This window comes from Dermacentor andersoni, chromosome 9 (assembly GCF_023375885.2).
Source record: "Dermacentor andersoni chromosome 9, qqDerAnde1_hic_scaffold, whole genome shotgun sequence".
Lineage (NCBI taxonomy): Eukaryota > Metazoa > Arthropoda > Arachnida > Ixodida > Ixodidae > Dermacentor > Dermacentor andersoni.
Window position 1 is genome coordinate 32094120 of NC_092822.1, and position 21596 is coordinate 32115715.

At 47.3% G+C, this 21596-nt stretch overlaps 1 protein-coding gene across 1 annotated transcript in view; it reads right to left on the reverse strand.

Moving 5' to 3' along the window:
• Positions 1–21596, reverse strand: part of LOC126527521 (microtubule-associated serine/threonine-protein kinase 3-like) — a 32181-nt gene that overhangs the window by 1351 nt on the left and 9234 nt on the right. The window contains exons 5-11 of the mRNA XM_055068714.2: positions 20804–20976; positions 20111–20181; positions 15363–15845; positions 13989–14119; positions 11624–11750; positions 10339–10487; positions 1187–1537 (exon numbers count right to left, since the gene is read on the reverse strand). Coding sequence (XP_054924689.1) covers positions 1187–1537; positions 10339–10487; positions 11624–11750; positions 13989–14119; positions 15363–15845; positions 20111–20181; positions 20804–20976 — 1485 coding nt within the window. The remainder of the gene's footprint in view (positions 1–1186; positions 1538–10338; positions 10488–11623; positions 11751–13988; positions 14120–15362; positions 15846–20110; positions 20182–20803; positions 20977–21596) is intronic.

Consider the following 21596-nt stretch of genomic DNA (forward strand, 5'->3'; position numbering starts at 1 on the left):
CTCCAACCAATATTGATAACATGAGGCCTTTGCCCTGCTATGAAACTCTACTTCTATAGCTTTCGCAAGACATGTATCTATAAAAGACGATGAAGCGCATACACACATGATGTTGCGCATTGTTTGATGCGCGTGTGATCATACATCTCTCCCTTGGGGAAGGGTGCAGCTAAGCTTGACTTCCTTGTTGTCGTGATCGATATGAAAGGAGAACTAGGGACATCTCCTGCCGCAAGCACTGTTAACTGTCCCGCTCAGGGCGAACTGATCTACGACGTCGATGCAGTCATGTGGCAGCGTACATGTTTGCGCTTATAATACACAAGTCCTCGGGAGTGTAGGGAACTTTGAGTGCCATCAATGTAGAGGGGTAAGAGAATATGAAAGCATCTCCTGAGCAGTTTAATTGTTGAATTTGAGCGAGAAGCTATAGCTGCCTGATCTGAGATATTAGGCGATTATGAAGTCCGAAAAGTGGGACGCGTTCGAAAGCGTAGGCAATATACCATGAATACCCAGTTGTGTGGCTATAGGCGCAGCTATTCAGAGAGGCAATGAGAGCCCTTTAAGAGTCATGTGACAGAGCAGGGCTTTTCTTCAGGAATGATTTACCACTTTCGCGATAACTAAAGTTATGATTTCAAGCTACGTACATCAACAACAATAAAGAAAGAAACAGAACAGGGTGGCTCATAAGGAACTCCTGGTGCCAGAAGTAGTACGCATTTCTACTGATGCGGTTATTGAGCCAGCGACCTTCACCGAAACTTATTAAAACGTCAGCTTGAGCGCAACTGTGTTCAAATCTAGCATGGTGTCCATTCCGCGATCTTCCGTGATGGCACAGAGCTGTTCTCTTACACAGAAGAGGGCACTCTTGAGTGGAAGTTAGATTAGGTACGTCACCGAAAAGAAAAATTAGGAAGCACTTGAACACGTAAACAAGGAATCGAGAATGTCTATATAAAAGAAATCATTATACGCATACAAGGAACGTGTCACAACCGAATATCAGGGAGACGTCAGTGGTGTGCTTTTTTCATGCTCTGTGCGCGCGTGGTGCATGAAGCAGCTCACAGTGCGAAATACCGCCGCGGTCACTCTGAGCTATACGATTTCTTGTAAACGCTTTATAAGGACTACGCGTTCCTCATTATTGCGAGAAAGCCACAGGCTTGCTTCGTACCTTCTGGATGACGTGGCAGTGTACCAGGGCCTTCTTCTGCTCGTTCCACGCCTTGGCCTCGAACACCTTGAAGCCGTAGTAGCCACTGCCGCTGCATGCGGTCCTGATGGCCCTCACCTGGATGGTGTCCTGGCCGGCCGCCTTGAGGATCTGGTCCCAGTCGCGTCGGGACTCGAGCAGCCTGAAGGCGCTCGAGGACAGCACGGTGACAACGAGCTGGTCACCGCAGTCCTGCATGCGGCGCTTGACCTCAGCGACGGGCAAATCCGAGGTGTCGGCTCCGTTGACGGCCACGATCACGTCGCCCTCGAGCACGTGCGAGACTTCGGCAGGACTGCCGCTCTTGACTTTCTGCGCGGGGTCGAGAGGAAGATCTCGTAAATGGACAGTAAAGGAAAAAAAAACACAATAATTTGAGCAAGATCGATCTGTTATATTCGTCTAGAAGTCTAACATCACTTTACGGTGTCACGATAAATGACATTTGGTGCACAGAAAATTGCAGCCCAAGGTGTCGCCGCTGCTTCTGAACTTGAACCACCCTCGCAAATACTGACTACGTAATCCCTACGGGACTTACCCTCTATGCCGCTCTCTGCGAAGCAGCTAGCGCTCACGTCGTATGAGAGGTGCCGTCGTCCACAACAGGTGGCCCCACTCCGATAATTTATGTGAGATCGTATAAGAGGCAACAGTTTATAAGAGATGAATACGGCAACATCCTTGAAGGAAATGACTCGCTGCGGTATGTGAGTGATGCCATTAGCTATAACTTCGGCTAGAAAGAAAGCGTGGTCCAGACGTGATCGGATCCAGCAAAAGACAAGCGTCAGAGCTGGAAATTTAACCCAGAAACGTTTTACGGGAAAAAAAAGCTGAAGGAAATGCCCCTGGAAATACGGCGAGCAGGACAATATAAAATCCGAATTCAGCTAATCAGACAGCTGGCCCTAAACAAGTCGCATCTGAGCAGTGCCATAGAGCAAGTAATTGAAGCGAAGATAATTCCAATTGGGTGAGGTGAAAGCAGGATGAACCTTATATATAAGGGCAAATGTGACCAGGATAAGACAAGCTCGTACAGGCCGGTTCCAGTAACGTCGGGGATATATAAAATGACAATGCAAGCCATAAATGATCCGTACTGTACATCATGGTATAGTACGGAGCAGCACTTGTTAGCAGAACATAAGTCCAGGGTCCATGACGTTATTAAAGTGTGTCGTTGAACTTTCTGACAAATTGTACCAGAATTTGCAGTATTGTCTCCAGTTATGCTGGCTAAATGCAAGAGAACGACTAATCGCTTTGCTTGGCATACATCAAGCTGATATTGATCAAGTTCCCTGCTTTTGAGAGAGACAGCAAGTTACCTATTGTTAGGTGGTGATTTGTATTTATACCTCGAAGCTTTTCGGTTTTGTTTATGAAAATTTTCGTATATTGGTTACCGGCTAACCGCATGGCAACGAATATATAATGTAGACGCTTTTCAAACTGATGGCGCTGTTCAGGAGGTGTCGTTATGAATCATATTGACACGTGGACTTGTTTATCTTTTTCGGGTGACTGCTTTTCACCGTCTAACAAATGTTATCGCTCAGCGCTGGACGCGCCTGCATGTATCGGAAGTTTCTGGAATGTTATCGACGGTTACATCCGCTGTCTGTTGTCACCGAAACTTCTGTAATCTGAGTGCGTGTATGAGCGACGCGAATGGTGTAGAACTTTCTGGAAGACAAGCAGGCATGAACGATTACTCTGGAACGTTCGATGGCTCATGTATAAAAGCCGACGCGCTTGACCGGTAGATAAGATTTCGACTATCGCCGAGCGTGTTCGCCGCTATCGCTGTGCTTTGAGTGTAACTTGCTCTTGTGGGCACAAGTTCGACCAATAAAAGTTAGTTTCGTCATTGAAAGATTTGCCGCTTTATTATTCCCCGTCAATGCTACGTGACAATATAGAAGCCCACGATGTGGAGAAGGATTTGTAAGTAGGGAAGTTGTCATTCAGCAATCTGTGGCGTGGTGCAACACAAAGCGGATCCATGCGATCTCCCCTGTAAGACAGCTTCTCAGCTCAAGAGCGATGCATCCTAATTCGAGAATGTAGAAGATGCCAATATACATAAACTAGAAGTTAAAGAAGACACTCCGGCAAAGTGACAATTAGTCCCCTTTAGTACTTTACTTTCGTTACAGTTCTTTCTTTTTTTCCTTCTGAGGACTATCTTAAAATGTGAAAAATATGCCATTTACGTTTCCTAACTGTTTCTGCTGCCTGCCAGGCACTGCCGCTCAAGCCCCCTGTGGCTTTGGTTATTGAACCTCTCCCCTCATTGCGGGTATCAGCACTTGGCTACGTCATTGTTCCCGGCATCGAGTTATTGCTTAATCCTCTTTCGCGCTGGCACCTGCAATACGACTGGCTAGCTGGCCAACTCGTAGAGTGACTACCTCAGGAGGGCAGTGGTGCTGGGTTCGATCCATTGCACGAACAGGGCCAATTTAAGCTCCAGCTACGAAACTTTCTTTCCGAGAAACCCGTACGGGTGCCCTTTGCAACGTCGTATTTGCTATCAGTCCACATCCTCCGTGGTTTCTTTTTGGCTATGACATTGTACTGCTGAGCATCGATCAGGTCGTAGGGGCAATTCCAACCCAAAAGTGTTTCTACATTGACCGTTGCGCGCACGTTAAATAACCCCGCACAGTGAAATATTGAACAATCGAATAAGTTTTGGAGAATTCTGCAAGCTAGAGAAATATTCAGTGAAAGAGAAAATAGTCGTCTACCCGAAAGCACCACGAAGTCTCTAAAGGCTCATCAAGCTCAGCCGAGGATCCTGCTGCCTGCGTGTAAATAAATAACTGGAATGGGCATATATATATATATATATATATATATATATATATATATATATTGTAAGCACTATTAACGTACTTCGTCGTTTTCATTTGTACATAGCCATCATCATCTTCCCTGCTCTACTTCTTCACGCGTGAGCTGGGGCGTTCCCTTTTTTGGAATAAACAGCGCTGGACAACTTGATCGGTCTCGGTATTATAAAGTGGTGGGGGTACGTCAAGACCCCGACGTCCTCTCGCGTTCCCGTCCTCCCTGGAGCTCCGTTCCGGTCGCCGCCTGCGCCCAGCTACCCCTACAACAATGGACACTTCCAACCCTGGTCCTTCCGGCGCCTCTAACCCTACCACACGGACGACCCAACCTGCGGTGCCCTCTTGGACTCTGATGAGCCCTCAGCGCGATCCCCATGTCTTTGCGGGACTCCGCGGTGATGACGTCGATGATTGGATCGACCACTACGACTGCGTGAGTTCTTGCAATAAGTGGAACATCACCCAGAAATTGAGGCACGTCGCCTTCTTCTTGACCGGTGTTGCAAAGACGTGGTATTTCAACCACGAATCCAACATCGCGGATTGGTCCACGTTTACCTCCAAGCTGCGGCAAATCTTCGCTTCCTCGTCTACCCATTAAGTCGCCAAACAGAAGCTGGGAACGGACCGCCAACTTCCACTAGAGTCTTACACCTCATACATAGAGGATGTCTTGGCTCTGTGCCGCCGTGCGAATCCTAGCATGACGGAAGCCGAACGCGTTCGCCACATCTTAAAAAGCATTGGGTCTGTCGCGTTCAACGCCTTAATAGCGCAAAATCCGGCTTCTGTCCAAAACATCACTTCAATGTGTCAACGCATAGACGAGCTGCAGTCTATTCGTCTTCCACATTACAGCAGCGATCCTCAGGTTCCCCATTCTCCAGATCTACGTGCTCTTATCTGCACCATCATCCGCGAAGAGCTTCAACTACCAGACTTAAGGCGTCCACCTGCTGCCTGCACCCCAACCCCCACCTTCGGCTTGCGCGAGGTCGTAAAGCAAGAGTTGACAGCGATGACTACACACACGACGTATCTTGCTCCGGTAGCGCGCCCCACACGTATACCTACGCGGATGTTGCTTCGTTACCCACCCCTCCCGTGACCTCCGTGCCTACTGACGTTTCGTATGACCATTTGGCTTCGATGGGAACCAGAGCACTTGCTGCGCCATCGTACCTTCAGTGGCGTCCACCTCGTCTGGTATGTTTTTACTGTGGTATGCGCGGCCATATATCTCGCTTCTGCCGCCGCCGCCGCCGCCAGCAGGATGAAAGACGAGGCTATGCTCAGCACGAGAGAGACTGCACTCGCCGATCAGACGCCTACTATCCCGGATCGTACTCGTTCCCTCAACAGCGTTCTCCGTCTCCTCCAGCTGCTCCCAATCTGCCTTATATAGTTCCCGTTCGGCCAAACGTCGTTCTCCATCGCCTTACCGGCGCTCTACATCACCACTTCGCCCTACTTCCCATCTTGTCGACCAGCACTCGGAAAACTAACTGTTGCACTTTTTGGAGGGGAAACTGCTTCTTATCGGTCTTGAAAAATTCCTTCTGTTCGCCCGGCCAACATGCTTTCTGTAACTGTCGAAGGTGTTCCCGCGTCAGCTCTCATTGATACCGGGGCCACCGTTTCTGTTCTTCGTGGTGATCTGTGTTCCCGGCTCCGGAAAGTAATAAAATCGCCTTATCTTGGATCTATTTCGCGTGGTGCTAATAATGCATTCATTCACCCCGACGGACAGTGTACTGCTCGTGTTCTCATCGACAGCATACTCCACCACATTGAGTTTATCATCCTTCCAACGTGTATCCATGAACTTATACTGGGTTGGGACTTCCTACATTCTGCTTCAGCCGTCATTTCATGTAGAGAGGAAGTTGTCCATATCACGGATACAGCGCTTGCACCTGTTACGGAGTCTTCACTTCCATGAGTGAACTTTGCCATCGCTGCAGACTACGTCCTGCGTCCTGGTCACGAAGACGTTGTAGCCGTAACATCCAGTCAGATCGCCGACGGAGACGCCCTAGTAGCCCCTTCTTCCCGCTGTACTTCTCGCGGAATTCTCATTGCCACCTGTCTCGTCCGGTTTTCACGTGGCCGCGCCCTTCTGTCTGCTTGCAACACGACCCCAGATCTTGCGATGCTGCCCGAAGGGATGACTGTGGCAACCCTCGCCGACACTCAACCTATCTCTATAGTCACGCTTTGCCCTTCTGCATCGCCAGCACCAACCTCAGGTTTTGATGATTCTTTCCCTCCTCCAGCCGTCCTTGGTTCTGACCTAACAGCCGCGCAGTCCGAAGCCTTAATGGTGGTCTTGGCAAGGCACAAAGCCTGTTTCGATAGCTGTTCCCGTGTGTTAAGCCAAACTTCTGCGGCTACACACCGCATCGAAACCGATGGTTCCACTATAATACGATGACGCCCCTATCGTGTATCACCGTCCGAACGAAAGGTCATTGAACAACAGGTTGCTGACATGCTTGCGCGGAAGATAATACGACCTTCATCTAGCCCGCGGGCTTCTCCCGTGGTCCTGGTAAAGAAAAAAGATGGCTCCGTTCGCTTTTGCGTCGATTATCGAGCGCTCAATAAGATCACACGCAAGGACGTATATCCAATACCTCGAATTGACGACGCTTTGGACACACTGCAAGGGGCGGAGTATTTCTCCAGCCTTGATCTTCGATCAGGATATTGGAAAATTCCGATGAACGAGACCGACAAAGAAAAGACCGCATTCGCTATACAAGACGGACTTTATGAATTTAACGTGATGCCTTTTGGCCTTTGTAACGCTCCTGCCACATTTGAGCGCATGATAGACAACGTACTTCGTGGTCTAAAATGGAAGACCTGCCTCTGTTATCTGGACGATATTGTCATCTTTTCGTCTGACTTCAGCCAACATCTTCATCGATTAGACGAAGTTCTCAAGTGCCTTGCAAAAGCTGGTCTCCAGATCAGCACAAAAATGAAAATTTGCAAGCAAGACTATAAAGATATCGGGGCACGTCATCTCAAAAGATGGTATCCAGCCAGACCCCAAAAATATTAGTGCTGTTCTCCACTTTCCTCGCCCCCAGCAACAGAAAGATCTACGTAGTTTCCTTGTGTTGGCGTCATATTTTCGTCGATTTATACGCAACTTCGAAGCAATAGCAGCTCCTCTACACAAGCTACTGGTTACCGGTGCCTCTTTCACATGGACTAGCGACTTCGAGTCGGCTTTTCAAGCTCTTAAGCGATTTCTTACTTCCGGACCAGTGCTTCGCCACTTCGATAATCGAGCTCTCACCATGCGCCATACTGACGCAAGCGCACAAGGTATTGGCGCAGTACTTCTGCAACGTAATGCCGCCTCTAAAGACCAAGTCATAGCATATGCCATCCGAACACTTTCTCCAGCTGAGCGGAACTACACCATTACAGAGCAAGAGTGCCTGGCTATCGTTTGGTCGATTCAGAAATTTCGCCCATACCTTTATGGCCGCCACTTGACCATCGTCACCGACCATCATGCTCTGTGTTGGCTGTCATCAATCAAAAACATGTCAGGACGCTTAGGACGCTGGATACTCCGCTTGCAGAAATATGACTTTACTATAACGTACAAGTCTGGAAAAAGTCATCATGAGGCAGACGCATTGTCTCGCTGCCCACTCTCGCTCTCTCCCGGTAACGCGCCGTCGTCTTCCCCACCAAGTCGTTCCGATGCTACGCCTGCCTCACACCAGCTCTCGATAACGCCCCTGGACCAAGTTACGCTTTCATCACGCTCTGATTTGGTCTCGCTTCAGCGGGCCGACTCCTACTGTCGAGCTCTCATGGATCACCTTATGGGTTCGCCGAACCACCTAACAGCCGCTTGCGACGCCAACTTCCACAATTCCGCCTTCAAGGTGGCGTGCTACACCGCTACGTTTACCGTTCAACAGGTCACCGGTGCCCCAGTTCTACCTCGCTGCCTTCGCCTGCGGGTATTAGAGGCACTTCCCGACGACGCATCGGCTGGCCACTTATGCTTCCACAAGACTTACGACCGCATAAAGATCCGCTGCTTCTGGACTGGCCTATCCACAACGGTGGCCAAATACATTGCCTCTTGTGCGTCATGTCAGCACCGCAAACGCTCGACATCCCCTCCTGCCGGTTTACTGCAACCTCTCCCTTGCCCGCACGCACCTTTTGAATTTGTTGGTATTGATTTATATGGTCGCTTATCGTTGACACCCTCGGGTCACCATTGGATTGTCACTTCGGTCGACCATTTAACAAGATATGCCGAGACTGCCCCTCTGCGATCCAGTACCGCTTCCGAGGTCGCCGACTTTTTCTTGCGCTCCATCATCTTGCGCCACGGGGCTCCTCGCGTTCTTCTCAGTGACCGTGGCAAGGCGTTAATTTCACAAGTTCTCGAGGAAGTTCTTCGGGCCGCTAATACCCTCCACAAATCTACTTCTACCTATCATCCGCAAACCAATGGCCTTACTGAGCGCTTCCACCGTACGCTGTCTGACATGATCTCCATGTACATCCGTCCTGACCACACTGACTGGGATAAAATTCTTCCTTTTGTGACATTCGCATACAATACTGCTATTCAACGGATTACCGGCTAGAGCCCTTTCTTCCTTGTGTATGGACGATCTCCTTCCACCATATTCGACAGAGAACTCTTTTTCGCACCTTCTTCGCCTAACGCGTCGCTTCCAGAAGATCTTGCTGCCCGAGTTGCACATTGCCGTCACATCGCCCGACAAAGCACAGAAGCTACCCAAGCTGAGCGCAAGCGTCACTGCGACAACAAACGCCGTGAGCTACGTTTTCACCCTGGAGACCAAGTCCTGCTTTGGACTCCAGTCTGCACCCCAGGCCTCTGTGAGAAGTTCCTTCAACGCTACATTGGCCCATACACCGCTGTGCAACAAGCATCTGCATTGAACAATCTCGTCCGCCCGGTACACTCCGTCACTGAACGGCGCCGCCGGAATGCCGAAATTGATCACGTGTCGCGGATGAAGCCCTTCACTCCCCGTTTAGATAATCTCTAATCTGCGGCCCGGCTGGCCGCTTCCATGAGGGGGGGAAGTTAGTGTAAGCACTATTAACGTACTTCGTCGTTTTCATTTGTACATAGCCATCATCATCTTCCCTGTTCTTCGACTTCTTCGCGCATGAGCTGGGGCGTTGCCGTTTCTTGGTATAAACAGCGCTGGACAACTTGATCTGTCTCGGTATTATATATATATATATATATATATATATATATATATATATATATATATATATATATATATATAGGGCTGACATAAGCACATCACTTCCTGATATGTGCAGCAGTGAAGTGAAGCATGGGAAGCTTCAGCGGCAGGTCAGACCACGTTCGTCTTTAAGGCGAAGATTTTTGTGACGCTCGTTCGTATTAGTTTGTATAGCTTCTGTCTACTTTTGTATGGACGACTGATTTTGCCTTGAACAGTCAAGATTAATTCGGAGGCCCGGCCCTTTGCCGTTTCTCATAGGACGTTCATTTCTTTGGAACGGTGCAAGTAATTCACTTTATATAGAAAGTCGACTCTCGTTACATCAAGCTCAGTTAACTCAACCTTCTGCGTAATTCGAACGCATTGGATACTCCAGGCGATAAACCATACATTTCTATAGAAAGAAAAAAAACCCGTTTACGGGTTAATTCGAACGCTAAAGCATGCCGCTTCGGGTAATTCGACCCTGTCGCGTGCCTTTATGAGCGCAGCGGTTACTAAAGCTTGGAAAGCGAGACAATCAGTAGATGCCGCTACTGCTTCCCTGGCGATGAAGCTGTGTTACTATATATTTTTTTTACTTTCATTTTCAGAACCTTGAGAACTTTACTTTTTCTTCCAGCTAATGCTGAGGCAGCGATTAAACGTGTCGGCGCTCGGTTGAGTCGAGCTTCGAAAGCAAGAGGCAGGAAAATATTACAGACTGCCTCAGGCAACAAACAAAAAACCAGAACTCGTTCATTCTGCCGCCGTTTGTTAATTCGACCTTTCGGATAATTCTACCGAATCTCGCGGTCCCGCAATGGTCGAATTGACGGCAGTCTCTATTGATACGTGTACACGACATGCCCATGGCATGTGACGAAATGTTGCCTCCCTGACAAAGCATCCACAGTAGTACATTGCACAGTCGGCGGTTAATTAAGCGAAAATATGCATTGACGAAAACATGCCCCGTCCAAGCACTGACCTCGACCATGTAGAACCTCTTGTTGTTCTCTCCGGTTACTTCCACGACGGTGATGCCGAAGCTCCAGTACTTTCCGAGGCTCTTGGTCCGCCACATGATCAAGTCCATTCTTTCCTTCGCCGTTATCGACTTGTCGGCGGAGGCTCCAGCTGCCAAGCAGATAAAAAAAAAAAAAAGAGCTATGCAGACAGCTTTAGCGCACTTAGCGTGCGCGTTTTCCAACCGCGTTGGCTGATTGATACGGCACACTGCTGCTCAGCGTAAGGTCGGGGATCCGACTCCTGGTGGGTGATGGCGCACTGACCACGCTATTTTGTCACATCTTTTTTTTTGCTAATATTTCACGCTCCTCCCCATTCCAGTCTCGCCTTTAAGAACTTGCAGCTTACCTAATCAACGATAACAGAGAGGGTGCGCACTATTTGCAGAAAATTAAGTAACTTTCGTACCCGATATTGTCACGTGGTGGTTGTGTTGCCTCGCTTCATCACACAAACATTTTCTTTTTCTCGTGTATAAGCTTTACTACAGCTTAGCCGAATTTCGGATACCGCGTGTGAAGAGCGGTATACGAAAGCGGTATACCCGGTATACCCACTTCATAAGCGCTATACCGCTTATGAAGTGCATAAACCCCTTATGAAGTGCAGTTCATGAGTCATTTCCAGAAGCTGCCACTAAGCTTTAAGTAAGCCAATCTCGAAGGCTATGCTTTCTCTGACTGCAAGCGCCGGAATCAGTCGCAAAGCCTGAGAGACGTCATGGGCGCCATGTTTTATGCACCCACAATAACCGGCACTTTCTTTTATCTACTTAAGTTTAAAAAACATCAGGCCCATTCAGTAGCAGTCGTATACCGCCTCGCGTCAATCGGAATTCTTTCTCGGCATCGTTGATGAAGCCGTGGGCAGATTCACTGTGCAGCTTTTATTCATGATTAGAAAAACGCGATGGTCGAGGACGTTAATTCTGTTAACAACCGTTTCTTTGTAACCATGTTGCGCATTGTTGGAATAATACTGTACCACGAAGCGTATAAGAGAGCTATCATGCGCCTGTAAAATCGTTCTTGACGGTAGATCCCCGGCCGAAACGTCGAAGTATTTTTTTTCAATGCATGTAATGTGCAATGTGTAACATGTTTGTCTTTATACCAAAGCCCTTTCGGGTAATAGCGAGCGCTTGCCCTGTATTATTCACTCGTCTTTGTCCCTTCGTTGTTTGCCGACTACGAATCCGCGCCAATTCGTCCAGGTTGGCGATTTCGTTGAGGCTCTGCACTCACTCAGGCCGCTGATGCCGGCTTTGACGTCCACGTCCGAGGCCTTCTTGTAGTCCAGCTCCTCTGAATCCCCGGCAGTTGACTTGAACAAGGAGTCCCTCACTTCCACGGGACCAGCGGCCGATTTCGCCTGCAGGGAGTAGTAGCATAAACTGTAGTAAACCAAGCCTACTGCAATTCTGCGTGTTCCATCAAAAAATGTTACTATATAACTCACAGTATGTGCCACCTAGTAGGACACGCTGGGGATCAGAAGTGATGGTCACGTAAACTGCATGGTTATCGGTGGAGATCAGTGAAACAAATGTATTACAGTAAAGCTTCCTTATAATGAAGTTGAAGAATTACTTGTTTATCTTAATTATTACATTATTACTTTACATTATTACGAATCTTTCAAGGTATTGCAATAGAAATTCCAGTTGTTTCGTTATGTTCAATATTTCTTCATATCTCGTTTCGTTATAAGGAGTTTAGCTGTATTGGTTTAAAAATGAAGAAAATAATTGGGGCAGATTTGTCAAGGCACAGGTAACCTTACAACAGAATGATAGATTGCTAGATTGCACTCAATATTGTCACAGCTCGAGCAGTGATAAAAAGAAACTTGACAACTGTGACACGCCGTCTCAACCACGGCGAGCACCGCTGGGACGGTGCTTCGTCTGCCGGTGCTTATGTCGCGGCTGAGCTATGAAGAACGCAATGATGTTGGCTTGACTGAACTCTCGGGTTACGCTGAAGCTGATGATTTCTGTATGCATATAGCTCGACGAATGCCAACTAGCTACTGCTGATAAAATATTCATCGTAACAACGTAGTTAAACGTAAGTAGGTCAAGCAGTCTAAGGGACTCTGACACCACTAGCGACTATCATCAGTCATCATCATCATTATAGCAGTGTGTTTGCGCGAGCCTCTACATTGACTCTTGTAAATAGTGTCTATCGAGTCTCTATAGCAGAAGCGCAGGTAAACTGATCTGCAGGGGCGAACAGTAATAGAACGCCGGGATAATTAATGAAGGAGTAGGGACGCCTACATAACAAAGAAAACAGTTTTTTAAGGCAAATGCGATATTATTATATTTGATGGTTTGTTAACGGGATAGAAACACAATGTGAAGTACGTGAGTATTTTTTAAGACTCGCTATGTTTCATTTTATTTCTTATTTTAGCACACACACACACACACACACACACACACACACACACACACACACACACACACACACACACACACACACACACACACACACACACACACACACACACACACACACACACACACACACATATATATATATATATATATATATATATATATATATATATATATATATATATATATATATATTATAGAACGCTTTTCCCACCTTTCAATTATATTCTACATAAGTGATTCTTTGTGCCCATTGCATAACTTATCACTGTTATGCGGAATAGACACGTACCTATCCGGTATTGCTACACATACTACCTAAACAACACTATGTTGTCTAGGGACCCCTGTTAAATATCATTCTGAGTTCAGGGATACCAACTGTTTGATTATGAGGTATAGGATTCTTCTTGCATCTGAACAAACTATTCTGTCTGCGTCAGGGATCAGAAGGGTCGACAATGAAAGCAGCAGAACTAGCAGCGGTACAGTACACTTAGCTGTAGGCTTGAGCAGTTGAGTTCGAGGCCGTGGGTTCGACCTGATCGTGCTGACCTCAAATCAGTGGGCGCAGCTTGCAAAAACACTCGTGTGTTTATATTTAGGTGCATACTAAAAAAAAAACAAAAAAAAAAACAGGTGGTCAAAATAGCCTGGAGCACCCGCTATGGCGTTTCTCATAACCAGATCGTGGTTCTGGCACATTGAACCATAATTAACTTTTTTGTAAATGAGCAGAAAGCTACCGTATTGTAGTTTTGGCACGTAAAACTCCAGAGTTCAATTTTTTAAGCATTAGAAGGCTATCCAAACGTGCTTCGTGGAGCCAGTTGCTGCTATATATATATATATATATATATATATATATATATATATATATATATATATATATATATATATATATATATATATATATATATATATTCTTAGTAAATCACCTAAATGTGTAGCAGAAGACCATCACCATGACGTGCGTAGCTTGGGGGCTTTGTGTACGCAATCCTCCATGTCGATAGGTTCTCTCACGCAGGCCGATATTGAATGTTGTCACAGAAATATGACTGAATAAAACGGGCCATACAGAATGGGAGTTTTACATACAAACTATATCACAAACACTAAGCGTATACGTGTAACATTGCTACCGCAAGTAGAGAAGAGGCCAGTACCATCGCTACCGCAAGAGAGAAGAGGCCAGTACTCACAAAGTTCATCATCTTCTTGAAGCTGGGGGAGGCGTAGGAGTAGAGCGCCTTCTGCGTAGATGCCTCGACGTCCACCATGTCGTCCACCTTGAGAAGCTTTCGCTTCAGGGTGTTGCTCGTAGCGCTGACAGCTGCGAATCAGCAACGAGAGGCGGCACGCGTTAACGTTGTCTCTGCATGTTCGGAAGGGCTGAGCAAAGTAGTGGTAACCGACAAAGATGCCATAGTTGACGAACAGGTGTGCATTGCGTGGTGGCTCACTGGCTGTGACATATTGTTTTCGTAACCTCGTTCCGCATAAGCTCCTCTAAGCAAGTCCAACACATTCGCAGACATTCCGCGAAAATTTTCCGCTACGTGGAACATTTAGTGTTCCACCAAGTAGAACACTATCACTCCTAATATCGTTCCACGTAGGTAAACGCAGATTTCATCAACCAAGTGTTACCACTCACGTGGAACGAGATTGAGAGCGTGCTGCTGAACACGGGTACGTCGGCTCGACTGGCGGCCGCGGCGGACGCATATCGACGGAGGGCTATGTCCAAGAACACTGATGTAATTTTAGGTGCTCGTTTAAGAACTCTACACTACCAAAATTGACAGTTAGTATTCGTACCCACAACCATGGCGTCTCTCCCAACCTCAGTGCTGCAGGGCGACATGTAAGCCCACCAAGTAATCAGTAAGTGCACTTCCAAGTGCAGGTCATTAGCCACATTTACATAGCATGCGACACAACACAGCGTGTCGCATTCTCTAAAGCATCGCGGTAATTACAATTCGACAGCGTTTGCAAGCAGCGCATTATTCTTAGTTGGAACCTGTTTCCGGCGGCTTGCATTGCACCGGTGAGTGGAGGAGAGAACACGGCGGCAACCTTCTCGCTGCTTCAATGCGATACGCCAAGCGTTTTAGACGCACCACACGAGGCGGCTTACCCAGTCCTGAACTACCTTCTGCTGTCGCATCGACACGATTCACCTTCCTGGCGCATTACTCTCTCTGTTATTTCCTCTTTATGTCCACCTCCCCTTTCCCAAGGCGCTTAAACGCGCTCCCTAAGGGGCTGTAGGAAGAGCGCCTATTCCTCGCTTCAACCACTTTCTCTAGCCTATTTACCTCCGTTTACATCAATGCGACGTGCTATAAGTTCCACATGATGGGCAAGTTGTCGTATTCATGTAAACGCCCTTATAGGTATTGCCCAAATCCATGACCTGTGGGCGGGGCTCTCCGGCTGACAGAAGCGGATCTCGAAGGCCGTGCTTTTGACAACTACGCGCACCAGAAGTCATTGCGGAGCTGCAGACACGTCGTACAAGCCATTTTCTCAGCACCACCAATTGCAAGAGAGGAGAGCGGCCCACTCACTGAATCGTTCCGGCTTGTCCCCGTCCTTCTTCTTGGTCATGCACTCTCCGATGGCGGGAATGTTGCAGAGATCCTTGGTGGTGGCCAGCCTCTTCCAGTTGAAACCCGCGTAGAACGGGTGCTCGCGGATCTCCGCGTACGTGGCCGAGCCGAGCCGCTCGACGGGGTTCTTCTTGAGCATCTTGAAGACCATGTCCTTGGCTTCGGGCGTGGCCGAGTGCGGGTGCTCCTCGACCTTTGGCCACTTGAGCGGCTGGTTGATGATCTTGTCCGTCAGCTCCTGCTTGGTCTCGCCGCGGAAGGGCACACGGCCGGTCATCATCTTGTAGAAGGTGGCGCCCGCCGACCACCAGTCGCAGGACCGGCCGTACGGTCTCCGCTTGAGGATCTCGGGGGCCATGTAGGGTATGGTTCCCGCGGACTCGCCGTCGTAAAACTCGAACGCCGTTTTGGTGAAGTAACCCTTGCAGACGCGCCTCGAGACTGCGCGTTATGCGGGGAGGAAACGGGTCCGCAGTGGTAAACCAGCAACACACACGAAAGTTTTGAAAAGCAAAGAGTTTTCTAGAAACATTACTAGAGGGAACTCTGATACGTTACAGTGTCTTCAGGAGCTGCAGGCAGGGCGGTTCAGCGAGTGTGTGAAAGACTGGCGCATGGATTTGCCTAAAATTCGTGCTTCTGGCTCCGAATGGCTTTGTGACTTTGCAAATTGGTCATTTTCAACAATCTATTGCGTCATAAAGGCCACTATTCATAGTGATTATACTGTGCTCACAATCTCATTGCTTTCTGCGTTTACAAGAAAAAAGCAATTGCACAGAAATTTCCGCCATAAACAACCAAAGCATTACAAAGCGACGAGAATGTCGGAAACCACCAGCACGAACGTCAGATGAATCCATGAGTACCAAACATCATTGCCATGGTGGCTGAGCAATAGCAGTGCAAGAGTTCGGTTCATTAATTTTAGTAGAAAACGGTGTGATCAAAAGGACTAAACTATCCCCTTCCAGGTGACAATCAATACTTTCAGTTTACAATTTAGTTCAATCAAATTTGTTGTATCTTTAGAATCATGAAAAGCATGCCACGATGCACGGTGGATGCGGAATTTTCAATGGTTCAGTGAGTTTTGTCAAGTTTCCCGAATGTCGACCCCGTGATCTACACAGAAGCGGTCATACATGCGAACGTCGACTATTTCATGTCTAGCATGCTCGGAGCGCACTTATCTGGCCACTTGGAAACTAAGCGTGGTGCTAAGCATCGTCAATAGCAATATAAATAAGTCAACCCGCTACACGATGACATGAACCCGCTACTTGACGATTTAGTAAGACCGAGAGCAAACAGCTGTATGTATTGCAATTCGCCTTATTGAAGGGCTTCACACATATTCAAACTTGCAACGCAGGTTCGTGCACAGGTGCTTCAAGATGTCTACGAAGAGTTCTCAATATTATGTTCATAAGCACCTTTGCTTTTGGTGCTCTATATTTGCGTGCACAATTCTGCACACAGCGCCTGAAGGGGATAGCAGTACTTGCGGACGACTTTCTGTGGAAATATAGGGATAACTACAGAGGCGTAGCGTAGTTGTGAAATTGCTGCTGAAGTTAGTCCCACAATGTCTCATTCGCGTTTGCTTAGAACAAAATTAACGCTTTCCTTACTACAGCACTTATATTCAATTTGGATATAACAGTTATTATTTTATTTTCTTGCTCTACTTTTCGATTCGTCGCAGTCGCGAAACCAGCGCAACTGGAAGCTACGCTGATTCACTGTCTGCTCCAAGAAACTGAAACCAACAGTGCTGTCAAACTCCGCCGCAACTGCTTGGCGCTGTAACACATGGGCAGAAGCTGCGCTCCCCGTAGCTTGTTTTGCATTGACACAGAAGGCTTGTCCCTGAGTGCAGGGGAGTAGACAAGTTCTTCAGATAGGGTGGCCCACGTTTCGATACGGAGACCATCGTTCGGATTCAACCAATTCTCAAAGTGTGACTTTTTGCTACAGAACGTCAGTGCCTGACATCACAGAAGAGCAGCGCTAGAATACAGCAAAGGACAGGAAAGAGAACACAGTCACTGCGCTGACTAACAACTGTATGTATGCGTGTTTACTGAACGCCTGATTGGCAGCGGTCAGGGAAATGGATCGAGCAACACTTCCCTGACGAGCACCGGCCGGTCAGGCATATGTGTTTGTACGATAAACAGAAAGCACAAGTATAACGTTAGAAAGCTTGCAATCTATAGAAACGTCTTGCACTGTCGCCAGTGCAAATGTCCGCCCGTGTTTTCCGAGTGCGAACCGCTACACAAAAACAACGATTGACTAGAAATCTTATGCTCATCTAACGTACAGTCGAGGTGCAAAAGTCTAGAGACCACGGCATGTGAAAAAAAAAACGAATTAATTTCTTCTAGCACAGCCATGCAACGTGAAATTGTATAAAAGCAAGGCGCTGGTCAAGCAGGCGCACGTGGGCAGTACACTTGATTTCGGCCTTTATGCCTGGGCTGAGAAGAAAGAAAAAGAAATTTAGCGGCAACATTGATCCCCAAACTTTTGCCCTCGGCTGTACATGTTGGAATTTCTGCGAAGCGAAGCCCTCGTGAAGCCGTTGCATAATTGCTATAAAGCTAAATGTGATACGCACAGTCGCCTTCATCGTCATCTATTCAGCATGTAATCTCGCGCAATTTTCATGTTTACACACCTTACTGTTCACAAACTTTAATGTGATGCAATGTTTGTGTTTACGCGCTGCACTGCGCACTATGTACGCCGTAATGCACACGATAGAGTTCATGCTAATAGTGCACGATATAGACTCGCGCGCAGTGATGTCGTGAGGACGCAGGGGATGTTTGTCGATGGAAGAACGGTGAGGACGGATGCATGCCACAGGAAGTACAGCGCGAAAGACAGGGCTAAAATTAAACCAGCATGCTTGCCGTTTCATTCCCGAATCCACGGCTTATTGGAAACTGACGCGCGCACACGTGTTGTACATGATGTCAGGCATGCGCTTCTTCGGCAAGCCGGCAACTACGGTCAAGACAGTCTTGTTGGCTTCACTAGGAAAGATTGATTTCACGATTTCAATGATCGAGATTGATCGTTCAAAGATGATAGCGTCAGCATTCCTTCCCTGGAACATTCCACGAAATGAATTGATTCTCTTGCTACGGTCTCCTGATATGAATGCCTCGTTTGCAACCCATTTTAATGCGTTTAGCGTTCTTTGTGAAGCTAACTGTGATTTCTTGCGAACGTCTGGAACTGCAACCGGGGTTCGTTCCTTTTTCTTTTTTTATGCTGCTTTTCACTGGGCTACCTAACCGCGCAATAAGAAATGCACTTTAACTTGAAATCAATGCTTTACTTGATTACTTGATCTATATAGATGACTCTTGGCGTGAACGGGCCGAAGGAAACGTGATTAGAGTCTTGAGCACGTTCATGCCCGAACGTCATCTAGATCAAGTGAAGCGTGGTCTTCAAGGTTAAGGCACGTTTCTGAATAAAAGGCGAGTCTCTGTATGAAAGGCACAGCATGATAATACATACGTACAGTCTTTAGTCAGCGCTGTATGGTGCGCATTCCTTCCCATTTTGTCCCTTCTTCTAGCACTAGTTTTCTATGTGATCATGAACGAAGTAGCCCGCCAAGTCAATCCCACTCTTTATCAAAAGTGTTGAGAAATAAGTACTCGAAAACTGCAGCGAAAATCCTTTCGGTCCCAGTTAATATGTTTCCGCACTCTTGAAAAAATTATTCATTGTGGAAAAAAGGCTTTCTACAACAGGAATGCACTTCACGGTACCTTTGAGTTTCCGCATTTCTAGAAATAGTGCGGAGTACGGAGTTTCTAGCACAAGGTTATGTATTGTGCAATGGCTGACTTCAGCTATGCAGTGACACGTCCCGTAAGAAGAATAATTAAAGCACTGAGTGTAGTTTTTACTAATAACTTTATTGGTCATTATGGCGGAAATCTTGATGTTCTCCAGTGCTACGGAGCTTGGTGAACAAACGTTATCATTTTATAACTTTGGGTAGCCTTCGCAGGGACACGTTATAGTTTTGGCACGTGCAGAAGGAGCAGCACCACTACTGTAACCTTTTAATGACGACGCCTATAAAAGCCAGAATTTATTTCTGTCTAAAATGTGCAACCAGATCGAGAATAGGCATAATCAACAAAAAGAAAAAGAAATATATTGCGTAAACTTATTTCAGCGATACGGGGAAACCCAAGGCAGAGAATTGGAAGTGGCCTTCACCCCAAGCCACCTATGGCTTAGTTTTGGAACTGGTGCAGACAGCTGTCATTATATGCAAACCATAGTGTACATTCCAATTGCTTTAAGTCGCGTGCGCGACACCACATCAGCCGAAAATACTGCATAGGTATGTGTCCTCTGACTGCTTTCAAAAGAAAGCAAGTCGCGTGCCGAATCCCTTCTACCGCGTCCTGTGTTCCTGCTCTAAACCGACAAATGAGGCTTGCCGCCTGTAATTCAGCGTTGGCCGAAGAGATTTTAGCCAGAGACTTCGTGTTCAGTCTTGAAACCCATCAAGCAAAAAGTAATTCCTTGTATGTTGCCTGTAGGCAGCACTCGAACATAAATGTTTAATTACTGTCGTTGCTGTTAATTACTATTTCGGCAGTGGGACATTAAAAATGTTCACAATTTTTCAGCAATAATCAGATGCGACCGTTGCGACTTACAATGCCCGATGCAGACCTTGTTGGTGTCGAAGTCGATGACCTTCACTCGACCCCCTGGAATGATCAGCATGCTGAAAGGAAACAATTGGCAATTGCACAGATCCCACGAGCATGTTGGAATCTCATGGAAACAGAATTTCCTAGACTGCAGGTCTTCAGTTGCCCAAAGTACTCTTAGTAGTAGCAGGTACGAACGCGAGTATTGAAATAAATTTCAGTGCAGTTGGTTAAATTTTTCAAGGCGAGAAGACATGCTTAAAGCACTGTCTCTGGAGAAGCTTTTGTTTCTTCACAAATCAATGTAGTTTTATCAGCCCTGAATAATGTCGGGCTTAGTATTGCCTCACCTCCGGAGATCTTAATGCCAGAAAATAATATAACACACATGTTAAACGTTTTCTTTAGGCAACGAAATTATTAGTGCGGAAGCATTACGCGGCTCATGAGGCGGAAAATCCGCCCTAGTTGTCGGCATTGCCGCAACCAACAATGGTCCAAAAGATCATCGAGCCCTCGACCTCTGGTGGGAGTGTAGCCCACACGACCTTTGGTGTTAAGATAGAGTTAATTAGGGCACTCGAGCCCATGGCCATTGGTGTCAAGGCACGTGAAGCGAAGATTACGTGAAAACGAATAATCAGTGGTCGTGCAACTGCACATCTTCATCGGCGCGGAAGTGAGTCGGCCACTCACTTGGACACTTTGATGTCCCGGTGGAGCAGGCCCCTGAGATGCATGTGCTCCAGCGCGAGGATGAGCTGCGCCATGACGATGCGGCACTCCTCGGTGGGCAGGTACACCGCCTTGTCCACCACGCGCATCAGGTCGGCGCCACAGATGTACTCCATCACGGTGATGTAGGCGTCCTGATGGCATAGAGACACCTTACGTCATCTCCATGCGGATCTATTTGCTACAGATAATTGCAACAAATGTTGGCGAGTGAAGAACCCCCTCACTTGCTCCTGTGGTGCAGTGCATTCGTAGCACCACGGAAGCAACTCTTGAGCTTCTGTGCTGCGCCACGGGCTGTCGGCCGACAGTAAGACTAAGAGTTAAGTGCTTATGAGTCAGCACCGAGGCGCGCTAACTCGTAGTTCTGGTTTTACTTGGGAATTCCAGCTATAAGTGAATTCTTTTTCCAGTTTGTATCTACCTATGGTGCCGCGTCCACATAAGCTATCAAACTATTGTCGAGTTGTAGTGACGGTGAAGGGTTGTGAATTACCTTCTCGTTGTGCCCTCAGCACCACAGCCAAAGGTGCCGCATGTCCTGCATGGGCATCCGACAGCTGGGCAGCTCGGTTTCTCTCCTACGCTCGCGAGGATACAAGAGAAGTATACTACTCGCCGCAACTAACCGCAGATCTGAAGTATCGAGTTTTAAGTACCTAGGACTATTAATTAATCATGATCATCGTTGGAATAATCACGTGACCTACATAATTAAGAGAGCTATGAAACGCTTAGGATATGTACGCAGATC